Below are 18052 nucleotides of genomic sequence, written 5' to 3'. Positions count from 1 at the left end.
TTTTATGGCACAAATTTATTACCAGCTCTTCTCACACAGCTATTCCCACCCAGTGCACTTATTAATCAGAAAGCCTTTTAAATGTGATCTAGTAGCGAGAATTAAGCAGTTGTGTCCTGCGCATCGTGTCCCTATTTCATTTTCTCTTTTTCAACATTATCACATTATGTTCACTCTTTTTATTTGCTTTTCCTCTTCACAAAGCTCTTTAAACAGCTGCAAAGGGGGAGGGACCACTATGCTCATGAAAATTCCACTTTGCAGAACGCTTCTGTCAGGTCCTGCTGTCTGTCTCTTTCCAGGCATTTCATACCTCCAAGATTCAGGTTTGCTTTTACATCTCTTCCCTTTGCCAAGAGAGCCTATTACCAGCTGTCTAAGCTGAAGAACAGTAATCCACATCTTACTGCCATGAGGAAAATGTACACCCTCCTTCTCTTTGTAGTGAGCTCCTTTTGTCTGAACGGTAAGTGACCTTTTCTTTCTCGTACAGTGTCAGAACAGCGAGAGCTTTTGGGGGTACAAGATAGGACAGTGACATGAGCTCCGTAACCATCACCTCGGGAGGTTGCTGACTTTGAGAGGATGTAGAAAATTGATTATTTAGTGTTGTTTTGGGCTTGTTTGGTATCAGCACATGCACTAGGATGGATATGGACAGAGAAGTTGGATATAAAATTACATAACTGTAGGAGATGACAATGATAATGACTAGATAATATCCCTTTAGATGCTCCCAGGATCATCTGTGATAGGAAAAGCAGATATTCTGCTGGAAGTGAAAAAATGAACTGTGACATGATCCATAAATATGACAGATCTCATCCCTCAACCATCATTTTATCAAGTTCCTATATTTTGCAAAGTTCATAATTCCTGATTTTTAAAATTAGAATGGAAACAGTTTAAATTAAGTTGTCATATGTAACTATATGCTACGAAAAACATATTTATGGTTTTTATGCAAGAACGTTTCCCTCAGTCTGTCAGGATTTCTTGGATATGTTTTAGGCAGCACAAACAGCCTGACAGCAGCATGGAATAGTGCATTTAGCATGGGAGCTTCTTCCCATGGAGAGGCTCCACTGAAGTGCTCTGAGAGAAACTAGCTGAAACTGAACCAAGATCAGATCACTTTTCATTATCACCTATTCATTCCACACTTGTTTTGTTTCTTCCATCTCTGAAAGGCAACTTTTGAAAACATCGGCTTTGTAACAAAAGGAGAGTGAGGGCCCACTTCAGATTTTTAAATTATACACTTCTAAACCCCTGAGTATTTCCTTTTTTATTTGCATTAATTGCAGTGTAAAAATTAAAAGTCTTTAAAATCCAGTAAATTCACTGCTACTTCCATTGGATCAATAAGCATTCCAAATCAGCATGTGTTCTTCTAAGAGGTTATGAAAACCTTTTTGCTTGAGAACATGTTGAGAAGTAACAAGATCCTGAAGTAATTTCAGAGAAAATAATGGGACTGTTTCATTGCTGCTTCTTACTTGCTCTTTACTAATTACAGATAGGAACTTGCTATGTCACTTGTTTGTGAGAGAGTAATGGACTGAAATGATTTCACATGCTACAATACTACTTCTGAACAAATACTATTTCAACATTTATTATGATAACTAAATTCAGAGAAACAATAGAAATATGTCTTATGTTAAATTTTGAAACGTAGACGGTGATAACAGTGAACTTGCCTGTATCTCAGCATTGCTCCTTTTTTTTTTCCTGTGGAAATCACTCCAACAAATTTGTCATTACACTGAAATCAAACAGCGCAACGCAAGATGTTTACTTATTTCATTTTATGTATTTAAATTAGATGATGTAAAAAGGAAAGTCTCCAAGCAGAGGAATGAAATCTGTGGTTTAGTTTCTTCTGCTGTGAAATCGGAAGCATCTTGGTGCCTTTTTTTTTTTTTTTTTTTTTTTTTTAATGTTCATAGTCCCACAGAGAAAACAAACTTACTGAGGAATACGTACTGCAAGTTACGTGGCAATTGCTCTCCTTGTCCCAGAGCAGATGTGTAGTGTGTTCAGTGATGCTAAACTAATTTCCCCAGCTCAAGATCTACCCCAATGGGCTTTATTTATTACTGCTTTCAGCACACAAAGATACTCCACTTCCAATTTAGGACTGCCTGATCATTATTGTTAAAATCAATTGTCTAAAAGCATCAGGCTACCTTCTTCAACATCTCTGGTGATTATTGCTATTTGGAGGGGAAAAAAAAAAAATTGTGGGGGAAACTGCACTTCTATTTCTTCCAACCCTGAGTGGAAAAAGAGAAGTTTCACAGGCCTGGCTACTGACATACAATGCACATAAAGATGAAACTAGATAGCTGGTAATTTTGTTCTCATTAAGTGCCATCTGGTTTATATGTGGATTGTTAATGGAAAGTAGACTATAAAAATTAGACAAGAAACAGTCATTTCCTCCGCAGTATTTACAGAGAGAGTGGTTTTAACAAGTTTTAAGACAGTGCAGAGCTGACACCTAGTGGTGTGGGATACAGGCTCCTGACAGAGCAGCCCCCTTATTTCTGGTCACTAAGCTACAAAGGCTGGAATGAACTGGCAATTTTAAAAAGGATTATCCCTAAAGAAGGAACCACTAAGAACAGGTAATAATTTCTCAACGGGATTCACTGTGGAATAAACATTTTTTATAACTGAAGTCATGGCTTGTCATTAATCCTCATAGTTTATGAACAGGCAGTCCTTGGAAATCTGAGCTGTTCTCATCAGACGTGCACACCCCACACTATGTTTGGATTTGCAGACCAGAAGACTGTGATGGCTAAACGCAGTTTTCAGAGTAAAAAGTAATTACAAATCCAGAATTAGCTTTCTGCAAATATTGTACAATTCCTACCTCTTACTCCCTGTTTAGCAAATACTCTCTGTGCTGGAATATTCACAAAGGCAGCAATGCAGTGAAAACATAGTTAACAATTCATTCAAACAAGAACTCATATCTTTGCTGACAGTATTCAGTGACCACTGAATGAGACAAACCAGCCAACAATTTATTTATCTTTGAATTACAGCCTTGTGTTTACGTCACTTACATAGCAACAGTGGGAATGTCTACTAAAAAAAAGTATCTGCTACAAACAAATCCAACATAAAACTCCACCAAACCACACAATAAAATAACTTTAACAAGGATTCTCTCTTATACTACCACAGGACTTCTAACCTATCCTTATAACTACAAGAAGATTCTTTCCTAGAACATGGTCCTCTTTCCTTCACAGTATCAAATTTAGCTTTTCTTTGATTGCTATACACAAAAAACCACCCCAGAATCTGAAGCTTAGCAAGACTCAGCATAACTTTAGCTTGATAAGCTTTTGATTAGACACCATGCACTGAGAACAAATGTCATATTAAAATATCACATGGTATAGGGCTTTTATAATTACTTGCAGGGAGGTGAAAAACAAGTGTGAATCAAAAAACAAACTGACCCAACAAACACAGATACATTCATCCAAATTTGTGTTCCCAAGTGCCTTGGAAAGTATTTGAAAAGCCTGTTCTGAAGGGAATTTTTTTAACCTGAGTTGGATTCAGGAGAGTTTTGTTTCAAGAGAGACTTGTTCAGCCTAGCAACTTGCATCCCAGTTCACAAGGAAACGTGGCACCTTCCAGACATGCACACAAACTTTGGCTGCTTATTTGATCCTGGCCTTTTGGTGTCTGCCTTTCCCCAGATTCCATGAATATGCTACAACATAAAGACAAACAAAAAAACAAACAAACCCAGAACAAATTAATGTACCACAAATTTAAAATACTTGCATGACTAGTGTTTTTTACTGTGTGGAATTGCTCCGGGAAATAATGAAGCAAGTATGCTGTAAGGACACTGCCCTCATTTCTGCAATATCTAGAGGTGAATTAGCTGAGCTGAATTAGGTGACCTTTTCTATGGAAAAGTCATTCTATCAATTGAATTGGAACCTGCTTTCACTAACACTGTAATTTCATCAGCATCACAACACAGAACTGCCAAACCACAGCCCAACGTCTCTGACTCAGTTCTGTTGGCAGGAGGTTATCAGGACCTCACGCATCAGTATTGTCAGGTGGTCAACAGTGGCTTGAAAAGTCCACTGGGATGACTTTAAAAAGCACACAAAGAACATGAGAACAGAACAAACGACCTGGGGTTGTGCCAGAAGCTGTTCTGCTCCACGGGGAATGTTCAGGCTTGTTTGATAGTCACCTGTAGATACTGTATTTTTGTAGTCACTGGACTCCAGCTTTGGCAATCAAAGATTTACAGTATTTGTGCTAGTCCATAAATCAGGTTTTACTTCTACACAAAATAAGCCTAATATACTGCCTTGGGTTTTCAAATTTTGAAACAGAAACATCACTAGGTACCAGAAGAGTCCCCAGTCATTAAAATATCCTTTATGACTCCTACAGCTTATCCCCTCATTTTCTCTACATAAATAAGAGTCTTTAAATTTGTACATGTTTCTGCAACTCTGTCTTCTACAGCAATAAAGAGAGAAGTCCAGCTGGACTCCTCCCTTTGGATCATAGAATAATGCTTCCCCTGCTATTAAGAGGGTGGTTTGCTCCAAGTTTCTGAGTATCTACCAATTTGAGCTTCACATTTTATTGCAAAAAACCCCAAAAGGGTTCTGATTGATCTGCTTTGATGTGTGCTCTGTGAAGGACAGTCAACTTCAGCAGAACAGATATCAGTGCAAGCACCATATCCTCCTGTTCACACAAACCTACAGTCTTTAGAAAATCAAAAGCTGTCATTATTTCTCAAAGATGATCTGGTGCACAGATATTCTGTGACCCCTACATCATGTTACTTTAGTCTTCCTTTCATAATCCTGTTTTGTGATGCTTTACAGGAAACATGGCAGCAGATGCTGAAGAAAAACTAATGAACCACCTACTGAGCCCAGACAGATACAACAAGTTAATTCGACCGGCTGTCAACTCCTCCCAGCTGGTATCCATAGAACTGCAGGTTTCCCTGGCACAGCTCATCAGTGTGGTGAGTTCAAATTAGGCTATGCCTTTACATTCAATACTACTGCACAGCATCCTAAGTAATAGTAATACTGGTATTGCTACGTCTCTGTTCTTTCCTCATTTGTGTAACACTATTAATAGGCAGAGCCCATACATGCCATTAATTGGTTTTATGCCTCACAATGGAGCTGCAATGAGGAAATCAGTCTATGCCTAAGCATTGAAGGACTGGGGCCAGATCTTCATGCAATAGAATTCCATCTAGCTAAAACTGAAAATCATTCCACTGATTTCAGTACAGTTACTGTAAGTTACCCCAGGTCAGGACCTATCCTGGACTGTGCACACCAGCAATGTGCACACCATCCACCATCAGTGGAATGCTAATCCATCTTCTACAGAGGTGGTTCAATGGCCTGAAAACAAGCTACAAAGCCACATCCAAAACACATGACATATCAGGGCTATCAATAAAGAACAGTGGAATGTTGTAAAGAAAAGCACACATTAATTTTGGCTGGAATAGCTTAACGTGGTTAGAACAATCCTCATGAAAGCAACTCCTCATATTCAATAAAAACTACTTCAGTGAGTCTAAAAGACCTTTTCACCCACAAGGTTAATATGTGTTTGACAGTTATTCTAAGGTATAAACACATCATTACTAAAAGAGGTTAACATTAACTGCAGTGGGAACAAAGAGCCAGAATATAAGCGGGAATAATTTCCTGAATTGGGGCTTTCAATTCTGCTGCTCTCTCCCTGGATGACAAGGAGATACAGATGACTGCCTCCCTGTCAGAATTTGTGTTAAGGGCTAGTGACTGGACTGCTGCAAACTTTAAGAGACACAGAGAATTTATGCTCTGAAATTCAGGAGAAAATGAGAAAGACTCTGTTGGAATGAAAGGGAAACTGTACAAACAACTGAGGTTTCATACACACATGCAGACTGGATATAATATATACAGACACACATAGATGTGTATGCACACAGGATTCAATGCCATGTATAGCAGATTATTCTAGTTAAGTGCCCTCTCTCTCCTGGGGAACTCTACCTGGACACAGGCATGCCTCTGTACATCCTGCACTACCACCACGAGAACAGTGTCCCCCCAGAGTGCAGATTCTGGGCATACAAAGGGAGGCGTCTTGCTCCAGAGGCCCCAGTGATCAACAACCTAAACAAGGTGCCAAATTCTGTCTGGGTTTGAAAGACAGATATCTGCTAGGGAGGGGTGGGGCCTCTCTAGGAAGGGGGAATTCCAATCCCCTCCCTCCAAGTTATTATAATTTAGAAAATTAAAAGGGCTTTTCAGGCAGAGCTATGGGGAAAGGAATAACAGTTCTTTACTAGTAAGTATAACAAGGCAAACAAACAACAGCAACTATAGCATGAATAAGAAACAGAATCAGGAACCTCGAGGGGCTTTGGCAGTCTGATCCCTTGGGACTCTGAGAGCACCAAGCTGGAAGGGTGGAGCACTCTGGGGCTGATGGCTGGAATGGCAGGATGTCCCAGCAGGCAGGGGGTGTCCCGGCAAAGTGAGCAGTGCTGAAGGAGCCACGATGGCTGGACAGGGCTGGCCCAGCTCCAGCAGGGCAGGTGAAGGGGCTCAGAATTCCTGGGCACATGAGCAGATGATGGTAGATTTCCCAGGACTGGACTTTCTGTTGACTGTGGACCCCTCCTGCAGCCAGCAGCAGCCTGACCGTCCTCTCCAATGCCGAGAGCAAGAAAATGCCCCCAGCCCCCCCAGCCCTGTCCTTTTTCCTCCCCCAAAACTTGTGTGTTGGTCAAACACCATCTAAGCACTAGCCCTTAGTCTCTTAGCAACTTATGGGGAAAAGTTCTCTCAGACAAAAAAAAAGGGACAAATCTAACCTCCAACAATGAGCAAGGATAAAGACTAGCACAGCTCAGTCCCTAACCCTCTATAGCCTCATTCTTTGAACAGAACAAAATTAAGCATCTTGTAGGCTCCAACAATCTCAAGTATCTTCAGGATCTGAGAATCAACTTATTTTCCTACAGAATTTCTCCTGACAGATCTTCTACAGGGAGGTTTCTCTTCTGAACTGCTGTCTAGAGACAGCAGCTCATGAAGCAGAGCCTGCCAGCTGAAAGATTAAATGGCAAACCTTACACCAACCTCACATAACCTCATGTAAGCCTCCCCGATGGTCAAATGTCTCTCCTGTTTCAAATCAAAGGTGGAGAAGTGGGATGGGATGGGGGAAGAAACCAGCTTAGCAAGGTGGTGGTCATTGTTTCCAAATAACTACTCTCACTCCTGCCCTAACTGTTCTTGTTAAAAGGCATTTGAAATTCTACATTTCTGGGGTTACCATTTATCATCACTAAGACTGCCATCTTACCTCAGAGAAATGTCTGTCTTGAAATACACTAGGCAAAACCATGCTCAAAAATCCACCGAATAAATCCTATTACTGCAATGAAATGAACCATTTTAGAGGCCAGTTTTTGTCTCCGTTTTTCCCTGCAGAATGAACGGGAGCAGATCATGACGACGAATGTCTGGCTGAACCAGGTAACGCACAAACCCACAGAGAAATGGCTCTTGCAAACCACAAATGTGATTGCTTTCACTGCATCACATGATTGTTTTGTTAGTGCTGGTCAGGACACTCCCATCACTACTGTACAATTCTTCTCTTAGGAGTGGATTGATTATCGGCTGGCTTGGAAGCCCTCTGACTATGAAGGAATAGATAAGCTGAGAATACCTGCCAAACACATCTGGTTGCCAGACATTGTGCTTTACAATAAGTAAGTAAAACGGGTGTAGTTTACGCAGACAATGAACAAAATTTTAACCAGGGAACAAACATCAGAAACAATGAAGAAGGAATGGTAAAATTTTAAAAGTGAATTTTGTCATTTTTAGATAGTAGCAAGTGTATCTGACTGGGCTACTGGGCTCAAAGATAATTTTAGTAACAGCAGCGCTCCGGTTAAAGAAATTCCAGCAGAGCTGGAAGATGTCTGCAGTGTGAGCAGTTACAGCAGAGGATCCATGACAAGGCTCAAAACCTTTTGAGGTTTGAGAGGTTTGAGACAGATTTATATGAAAATAGACTGTATGGAAAGAAGAAACTGTAGGTGTAAGTGCAGTTGCAAGAAGACATCTGAGATCCTATCAGACATCTTAGGGTCTGAGACAGTTTTGTCTCCTTCTTCCCCCACTCATTCTACCACAGACCCCAGGACATAAATCTGTTACAAAGTTCACACATACCAAACTCCATGAGTTCATATTCATGTATAAAACCAAATTATATTCAATTTTCATAAAACATTGAAAAAATCCATTCTATGAATACATAATAAATCTGTCAACATTTGACCCTCTTGCTTTATAGTACTGAGAAAAATATTATACTCCAGTTCCTCTTTCAAACAAACAGCTGACAACTGTTTTCCTCTGGTTTAAATCTCTAGCAAAAACTTGAAGTGGATGATAAACATTTTTTTTTAAATAATCAAAATTTATTTTTTTATGATACTTTGAAAACCAATGAATTCATGTACACATGATGATTTATAGACATATACAGATGGGAAACCTAGGAGATTTATATATAACTGATTAAGTCCTTGGAATCCTACTACTGGAAACTAGATTTGATGAACTCTTAAAATTAATGTATTAGTCACAAAATAATTCAGCTAGTGGATTAGGATGTACTGTGACTGTTCAAAGCTTGTTCTGGTAAATTGTGCCTCTGCCCTCTGTTTCTTTTTGCTACTGGCCAAGTGATACCATTTAACAGTTTGTAAAAATAGAAAGAAATAATTTCAAAAGGTTTCTTAAATGCACAGGAACAAGCCTCACTATATTGGATTTCTACATTAGTATAAAGCTTCAATTAAATTTTAGCTAAAGGACAGGTCCATGTAACTTCCTGCTGCTGGAGCAGAGTTTTACAGGCGTCAGTTCAAGGTGCTCAGGAAAACACAAAGCTCAGTGTGTGGCCTGTGCAGAGGGCTGTGAGACTGCAGCCCAGCCTCTTCCCACAACTCAGACAGGGCAGTCAGTGACAGAACTCACACATTTCCAGCCCAGGAGTGTGCCCAGCACATGGCATGGCACGATGGCACGATCAGGAGTGCAGATATGTCAGAACTAAAACACAATTCATTTCTCAAAAAAGAGCTAATTTATTGGCAATGAACTAATGACCCCCAGCAGTGGCTGTAGCCCCTCACTCCTGCATCTGGTTGTTTCACTGTCTGCATGAATTAGCTGCAAAGGTCTCAGCTCAGTGCCAGGCACTCATTGCCTCACCCAGGTGAGCCCTTTCCAGAGCCAAACCTAACTGATCCTAACTGATTCAGACACATGTGCCAAGCCTTAGATATTTGTAGGATTTCCCTGCTTAGGAAAAAAAAAAGAAAGTCACCCTTGGTACTGAAATAACTCTATTTTCCATGCTGCCTCGTCAACAAACACAAATACCACCTCAGGATACCTAATGGCTTAAACAGCCCTACCTTATTTGCCCAGACTGTTGGGCAGCAGAAGATACTGACTGATAATGATCTTCTCCCTGAGTTAAAGGCCCCATCACAACATAGAAGACTCCCCTGGTGGAAGTTCAGCAGTTGGAAGAGATACAAAGCCAAGATTATTTGTGGGCACTAAGAATGCCGTGCCTTGTCTGTTCTGATTTTGTAATAAGTAAACATTAACTGGAGTGACGCAATAAATTATAACCCGTATAATTACATTTCCTCTGCCTACTCTCTCTCTGCATTTCTAACTAATGCTGCTCATCCTTATTTCCTTGTCCAAGTCATTTAGGAGTGATGCACTGTGTTCGTAGCAGTGGCTATGTTCCAGATCAAAGGTACCTCTGCTTTCACATGGGATGATCTCATTTTTGCACAGCCTTCAGAAATGTAGGAAGCTTTAATTACTTAAGCAAACATTTAAAAAATATATTGATTTCTTTGGATGAAACAGAGGTGTGTATTTGGTATTTATAATAATTTTGTAACTTTTTTTTCCTGTAAGTATTGGACAAAAAAATCAACTCCCTAATTGGGAGAAATGCATACATTGATCTCCCTATCAAGTTATAGCTCCCTACAGCATAGATTTCAGAACAAAAGTATTACTAAATTTGATTCTTGGAACAACTGGGGCCCACAAGACCAAGAATGTCAGACCCTTTCTGTTTTGAACTATGTTTTTCCTCCTAATATTTTATGACTTTCTCCCCTCTCTCTTCTCTCCTCTCATTAGTGCAGACGGCACGTACGAGGTCTCGCTGTACACAAATGCCATTGTAAAGAACAATGGAAGCATTCGCTGGTTGCCACCAGCCATTTACAAGAGTGCCTGCAAGATTGAGGTGAAGCATTTCCCATTTGACCAACAAAACTGCACCCTGAAGTTCCGGTCCTGGACATACGACCACACAGAAATTGATATGGTGCTTAAGACTTCCATGGCAAGCATGGACGACTTCACGCCGAGCGGAGAGTGGGACATTGTAGCACTGCCAGGAAGAAGGACAGTAAATCCTCTGGACCCCAATTATGTCGATGTGACATATGACTTCATTATAAAAAGGAAACCACTTTTTTATACCATCAATCTTATAATTCCCTGTGTGCTAATTACATCCTTAGCCATCCTAGTATTCTACTTGCCTTCAGACTGTGGTGAAAAAATGACCTTATGCATATCTGTGTTGCTTGCCTTGACTGTGTTCTTGCTGCTGATCTCCAAAATTGTCCCTCCAACATCTCTAGATGTTCCACTGATTGGGAAGTATCTCATGTTTACAATGGTGCTGGTGACCTTCTCAATAGTTACCAGCGTCTGTGTGCTCAATGTCCACCACAGATCTCCAAGTACTCACACCATGCCCCCCTGGGTAAAGCTGGTTTTCCTTGAAAGACTCCCAGCCTATCTGTTCATGAAGCGCCCAGAAAATAATTCTCCACGGCAAAAGCCGTGCAACTGCAAAAAGACGAAAGCAGAGAATCCTTGTATGGAGCCATCTGACTTCTACAAGAGCTCTACCTATTTTTTGAATACAGCTTCAGCCAAAAGATATGATATGAAAGTCTCTGAGACACTTGACAATGTCAGCAGTCATCGAGATTTTAGGTTAAGAACAGGCACGAAATTTTCTCCTGAAGTGCAAGAAGCAATTGATGGAGTCAGTTTTATAGCAGAGCACATGAAAAGCGATGACAACGACCAGAGTGTAAGTAAAAATGAGAAATCCCTGTCCTTCCCAACTTCATCTTCTGTCCTCCTCTGTAACATGCTGTTCCTCAGAAAGCATATTTCTGAGAAACCAGGACAATATTTGAACTCTCTAGCTATTGTCAAGATTTTAGAGAGGTTCTAGGTCCAGCTCATAAGAGGAAATAATTTATACCATTAATGAACTGCTGTTTTGCTAACTGCAAATACTCTCCTGATAAATAACATGGCTATTTCTACAAAAAAGAGGTTGCATAGTAAATCCTGAAACATTCTTAAAAAAGCTTTGTTGTCACATTCAAGTGGTGATTGGCAGGGCAAGAAAACAATATTCAGTTTCAGGTTAGTAATAGAATATTTTTCACCATTGTTAATCAGTAAGACTGTGATTTGACCTATGGCCAGGCCAAGTTAACCAGAAACAATGTACCTGCAGCTCATGCATTTATTTACCTAACTGAGCACAGCAGGAGGATTTAGCAAAACTGGTAGAAGGCCTTTGCAAACACCCTTTCTTGGCTAAGACACCTGTCTGTATATGGCAAACACCATGGGTAGGATTAAAAACTTCAGCAGAGCTGACACTTCTGTCATTTGAGTTATTTTTATATATACCAGACTCACTACTGGTTAGGAGAAATACTGTATTTAAGCAGTGCTGCTGCTCTATTCCCCTGCCCTACTCATAGGCCACTAGCTAGCACAACAGAGCTGAGAGAAACACTCTGTGAGCAATGCTTGGAAAACTCAGGTGGGTCACAGGGTTTTTTTCAGACAAGCAACAAGCTGGGAAAAGTCATCCTCATACCTACCATTGTCCTGCCTCTAATCCAGACCCCAGTGAGACTCCAGGTTCCCTACTCCTATTGTGCTTTCTCTCCCTCAGCCAAGCGGATTAAATAAAGTCTGATTTCTGATCTTGCAGAAGTCCCTAGAGGAGCATGCTGCTGAGTAGTTCATGTTTTCTATTAACTGAAATTACTGTCAGTATAAATAAAGAAGTTCAGCTATTAACATTAGACACGAGCTTGTAAACATTGAGACTGACTGAACAGAAGCTGACTTCATAGTGTAGGAAAAGGTTTTCTAATAGCTCAGAAATTCTTGCAAGGATGTGTTGCACACTAAAGGATCTACAAAGCTTCCACCTGATGGTAAGAACAATTTTCAAGAGCATTTTATATATTGAAAATCCACTTACTGCTTTGCACATAGGGTCCTCTGATATTACATATAATTTTTCTAGATTCATACTTTATTCTCTGCTTCCTTCCCTCATCACAATGGTCTGATAACAACGGTTCATGTACATTTATATCGTCTGACTGCAGAAGCATTCAATTCCCATTAGCAGCAGCAGGAATTAAAAGTGTGCACCATTGGAAAAATATGTAATATTTTAATATCAAACAGGATTCAACTGACAAGGATGATAAAGTCACCAATGTGAGGACATTCCATGCATAACTACAATCAATGAGAGAGGAAAAATTGTTTCTGAGATGCAAATGAAGGTTGATATATTTCCCCTTTACATTAATGGCCCAATTAGTCACTTCAGTCTGAGACAGAATCTAAGGCTATGACTTTCACAGACAACACATGCAGGGCAAAAAGGGATTTTAATAAAAACATCAGTATTAATATTCATTAAACCCTCTGAATAAGATGGTTGCTGATAAGAAAGCAACTCTGAAGCTAACCATGTTTAACAGCAGTAAACAAGACCTATTTTTGCCCACTGAGATTAATAGCATTTACAAACAAAAAAAAAATTCCTCAATTAGATTGTAGTGTGGGTCCTTCAGGGCTGGCACCACACCAGGCAGCCACACTCAGTATCTCATGTATCCAAGACAGATAAGAAATATTTACTGTATTTCTCTCCACTGCTCAGATGGCTCGTAGGAGAAAAATCCCTTACCAAGGCTAAAGCCAGTTTATTCCTTGAACCTTGAGATCTGTTTCCATTTATTTTGATAAACAAAAAATCAGCATTAGCAAGAGGAAGACCAAAAGAATATGACAAATTGCTAATATCTTTAACTGGCTTTTTCTTCCAGGTCATTGAAGATTGGAAGTATGTTGCCATGGTAGTGGACAGGCTGTTTCTCTGGATATTTGTCCTTGTTTGTGTCCTGGGGACTGTTGGATTATTTCTGCAACCACTTTTTCAAAACCACACTGCTGCCATAAACCCTTAGCTATTATTTAAAACTGTCAATACTTACACAGACATTTGGTCTCATTCTGCTCTCCGTTCCCCTTTGTTAACTCCACAGAGGTGCCAAGTGAGTTGCACATCCCTTAAGAGTAGGGAAAAGGAAAGTAGAACTTGACTTACTGGGACAGGAAAAAAAGCAAAACAGAAAACTAATTTTTTTCTCCAGTGAGTCCAGTACTTCTGGTGATATCTTCCCTTTTTTTCAATTATTTGAAGTCTGAACATTACAGTGAAAGACTTCTACAAGATGTCATCCTGGCATCATCATCATCATATTACTATTATGTATTTTAAATGTATTGCCTTAGGAAGGATATTTTCTTTCCTTAGAATACTGCAGTTTCCCTATTACAAAGAAGGTACTGCTGTGAAATTTATTTCATTCAAATATATCAAAATTATTTGTGTCTGATTTATAAAGAGCTTTGCAGGTGGGTTTGATACTTAAATCTGAACTGAGAAACAAACTCTTCTGAGGTAACCATGGAAAGGTTTCTCACCTCGCCATCTCTGGTAACTAATGGATCAACAAAAGCCAAATTAATGTGTGATAAACAAACATGTACATAATACTCTGTTTGATGATGAAATATAAATAAAACATAAACTTTTCCTTTATATAGATTTAGTCCTCAAATTTCCTGCAAATTTAACAGCTCATGTATCTGGGGCACAAACACACTTTAATGAGTCTAAGGCTACGAGCACAGGAAAGCAACAGGAGAAGACAACGGTGAAAGGCAGCAAGAATGAGAGGACACCTGAGAGCACACAGACCTGTGTGTATTTTCTGGGGAGATTTTAATGTGGATTTAAGTATAACCCTCAATGGATCAGCTGGGGAAGCATGTAGAGTCTTAAAGTCTTTGGCAAAGAACAGATCATGGCCCTAGACCCCCATCACGGGACAATCCCACCACAGCTTGTTCCAGGTAACCTGCAAAAAGAGAAGCAGGCTCCTGGCACTTTTCAAGTTAAACCAATCTCAGTTTTTCCTTGGGGTGCTGTGAGGACACACAACAATTGTACCACCAGTTGTAAGTACAACTAATGCCTGATGAACAAAATTGAAATCACTATTACTTTTGAAGGGGATTTGAGGCTCACCTGTCCCAGGGGATTAGTTGACACCTAAACCTGTGTTCTTCAACAAGCCACAGCAGAAGACAGTTCCAGCTCTTACTTGCCTTCATCAAGACCAAGCTACATTTCCACTTTGATTGCCATTCCCAGGCAGCCCCAGATAAGTACATAGATTTAGCTGTGCCAAAACATCTGCATCCACACCTTTGCAATTGTTCACAGCAGCTGCAGGGCTGCATTCACTCCCTCGCAGCCTGTGGCTGAACCCCCTGCAGCAGCAGCACACACCCCCATCCCGGGGGTCTGGGAGGGCTCCCAGGGCCCTGAGCCCTTCAGCAGGGCCGGGTGCCCAGCAGTCTGAGAAGGAATGGGGGGAAGTACCACAAGTGGAGTGGGTGAGGCTGTCTTCAGCCCCACATTGGAAGAAGGAAGGGTTCACACTCTCACCCGCCCTTCCACTCACCTTCCTCTAAGCGTTGTAACTGTGTCCCTCTCACAGACAGGGCAGGGAGGTGGGAGATAACTGTAGGACTGCCTGCCCCAGTGGTGCAGGTACGCCCTGGGATCACCATATCCTCCTCTCACAGAGCGGGCAGGCCCCTGGCCATCTCCCGAAACATTAACGATTCTGGACACTCCCATGGTAACCGGTGGGTGGTGTAAAGTTTAAATGGGTTTAACGGGCTTTCCCCGCCTTAAATGATTTCCTTCTCCTTTCCAGACCTATAGAGCAGAGCCACTCCTCTGCAGGCAACTGAAACAACAGCAGTGAGGTGAGATGGGGCACAGACAGCTCCGCGAGCAGAGGGCTGCCTTCCCCAAGCAAGGACGTGCTGCTGTGTGTTAGGTTCCATCCCAACCACAGGTGCACACACTGCCCCAGCTGCTGAGCAGCTTTTTCTGCTTACAGAGAAGGCACAGGGAAACCAGAACAGCTGCCAGCACTGCGCAGGCAGTGTAAAGTTGAAGGCCCTTTAAATATCAAAGTAATCCTGAACAGAGAATGTGAAAGAGGCAGCGCAGACTTGCTGTGAGAGCTGCTGCACGCTCCTTCAGGGCAGGAGGGAGAGGGACTCACCCAGCCAAGCAGCCATGGATGCAGAAGGCAGCTGTAGCCACCCTGACTGACATGGTCCTGTGCAAAGCACAGACCCCCTTTCTATTGTCCTCACCCAGCATCAACAGCACTTTGGGCTTCATCCCACTTTTACCCTCATTACTCTCCTAACTCCTCTCCCTCTTATTCTCCCTCTTGCTGCCTGAATGCAGCTGAAATGAGGCCTCAGGTGCTCCCATCTCAGAATTTGCCTTATCTTTATGAGCAGCAAAGACTGATAAAGCTTGGCTCTGTAACTGCAGCCTTCAGCTGAATTATCCTCAGCATGGACAAAAGTTTTAGAAAGGATTTGGCAGCTCAGTTAGCAGCTATCACAGAGTCCAAGCAGATGAAGGCCTCAGACTTGACGAACCCAGAAAAAGCTTTCAAGAGGCACATCCCTGGCCCCAGGGAGATCCCTGCAGAACCAGAGCTCCTCATCCAGGAAATGGGCTCTGGTGCTTTCCATGCACTGTGGCCTCTTACTCCTTTCTTAATCATGACTAAAACAATAGACTCTTTCCTAGCTATGTTCTTGGAAACCACCCCTGTATCTTTAGCATTTCCAGATATAATTTAATCCATAGCAAACTTCAGAATAAAAAATTTCACCCCAAGTTCTAAAATTCTGAAAAATCTGTTCTAAAACTGCATTTTCCAATTGGCAAATGCTATTTTTGCCTAACCCTCAGCAGCTCCACCTACACAATAGGTATAACTACTCTTGGTTTAACTTGTCAAAGAATTGCAGGGTTTTCTGCTTTCAGTTTTTGGCAAAATTTTAAAACTAAAAGACTGGAGAAAAGGAAATACCAAAAATGTCTTCTTGTGGGCAAATATATATATGATAATGTCCCAGCTCATTGAAGAAAATAAACTTCAACATTTCTACTTTTCAGGGGCTTTACCATAATGCTTTCCATTAAAAAAAAAAAAAAAAGCAGACATTCAAAATGTCATTTTACACTAAAATTGGTTTTCAGTGGTAGTGTGCAACCAGTCTTTGCTTCCCTACCAGTGAGGAAAAACCTCTGGTTTCTCTCCATTCTCCACCATTGCAAAACTCTAATCCAGAAGCAATCTTGCCTTCCATCGGAACACGTAGCAATTCCAGCACCACTCACTTGCACCACCTGCACTCAGATGAGTTTACTGGGGGCTCTTTCTGCACCCCTGTAGCCACAGCAAATTGGGAACAACAGCAAGCAAACTGGGAACAACTGGAAGCATCAATACCCCAGACCAAAGGTGGGAAAATACTCTTTCCTTCATCACCTGAGTTGATAAAGATTTCATCTTAATAAATCTTAACAAAGCAGAAGCCCTCTAATAGCAGTGTGTTTGTTAAAGAACAAAGGCTGCATAGTTTGTTCCTGCAGATCTTCCTGGGTAGATCAGCTTCCCCCTACCCATATAAATTCCTCCTCTGTGTAGTTCTGCAATGCAGCCATGGTGACATATTCTCACCACATCATCCTCCCCAGCTATAAAAATAATTCTGCCACAATTCTGAGCTGATTTCACCAGGAGATCCAGCACGGGGTGTTAGAAACAAAATATCTGTGCCATACAAACACCACTGAAATTTTCAGTAACTAGGCAAATTAAGCTAAAATACCTCTTTCTCTTGATGCTATGGCTCTTTGCTTCCTCTGCAGGTCAGTGTTTCCAAATTATTCAGGTTAACCATTGACTTTTGGGGAAAACATATTATGATCTGATCTTTGAAGCTTTAACTCATTTCTCGTTGGAATTAAAAAGAACAAATAAAATTCTCAGTTACAATGCTGCTTATAGCAAGGAGACAAAAAGGGAAAACATTTAGCCTCAATGCCCTGGAAATGCAAAACCAAAAGTGTCCACAAAGGGTTAAGCTAAAATACCAAGCAGACGAGTTCTCTGGGGGGAAAAAAAAAAAATCAAATGGACAGTAAAACCTATTTCCTCCACACTAATAGAATTACAGAAATTATAAGAGCATGTGTCTGGGGACAAAGTGAATGATGCTCTGAGAGATAGGGCTAACAGGATAAACAAGCTCAGTGCCAAGAACGAGCCCAGTCTGGTACTCTTTCTCCCACTGCTCCCTCTCAACAGCACCAAACGGGATCATTGCTTATCCTTCCCTAAGGGCAGGCAATGAAGCACCTATTGGTGCAGCTCCCGTCCCAGGGAGCTTCCTTCTCATCGGTTCTAAAAATGAGGGTAGAATCCCATATTTTTCTCTCCCCGCTTCCTCCTTTTACACAGATGTGTGCAACAATCCCTGCACGAGCCTTGCAGCACCCTGTCATTCCAGATGGGGAGGGCAGTGCAAAAAGTGGCAATGTAAGATAACAAGGAAGTGGATGGGCACCTGTGAAATGCCTCATTTTGCAAATC

At 41.1% G+C, this 18052-nt stretch overlaps 1 protein-coding gene across 1 annotated transcript; it reads left to right on the top strand.

Annotated features, from left to right (window-relative positions):
* The first annotated feature begins 241 nt into the window (after nt 1–241).
* LOC120758667 (neuronal acetylcholine receptor subunit beta-4) lies at nt 242–14016 on the top strand. The gene is made up of 6 exons (XM_040077198.2): nt 242–466; nt 4896–5041; nt 7530–7574; nt 7704–7813; nt 10293–11265; nt 13331–14016. Exons 1-6 carry the CDS (start codon nt 412–414, stop codon nt 13469–13471), a joined length of 1470 nt encoding a protein of 489 aa, XP_039933132.1. The 5' UTR covers nt 242–411; the 3' UTR covers nt 13472–14016.
* Nucleotides 14017–18052: the final 4036 nt, after the last annotated feature.

This window comes from Hirundo rustica, chromosome 13 (genome assembly GCF_015227805.2).
Source record: "Hirundo rustica isolate bHirRus1 chromosome 13, bHirRus1.pri.v3, whole genome shotgun sequence".
Classification (NCBI taxonomy): domain Eukaryota; kingdom Metazoa; phylum Chordata; class Aves; order Passeriformes; family Hirundinidae; genus Hirundo; species Hirundo rustica.
This window is presented reverse-complemented; position numbering and strand designations above follow the sequence as displayed.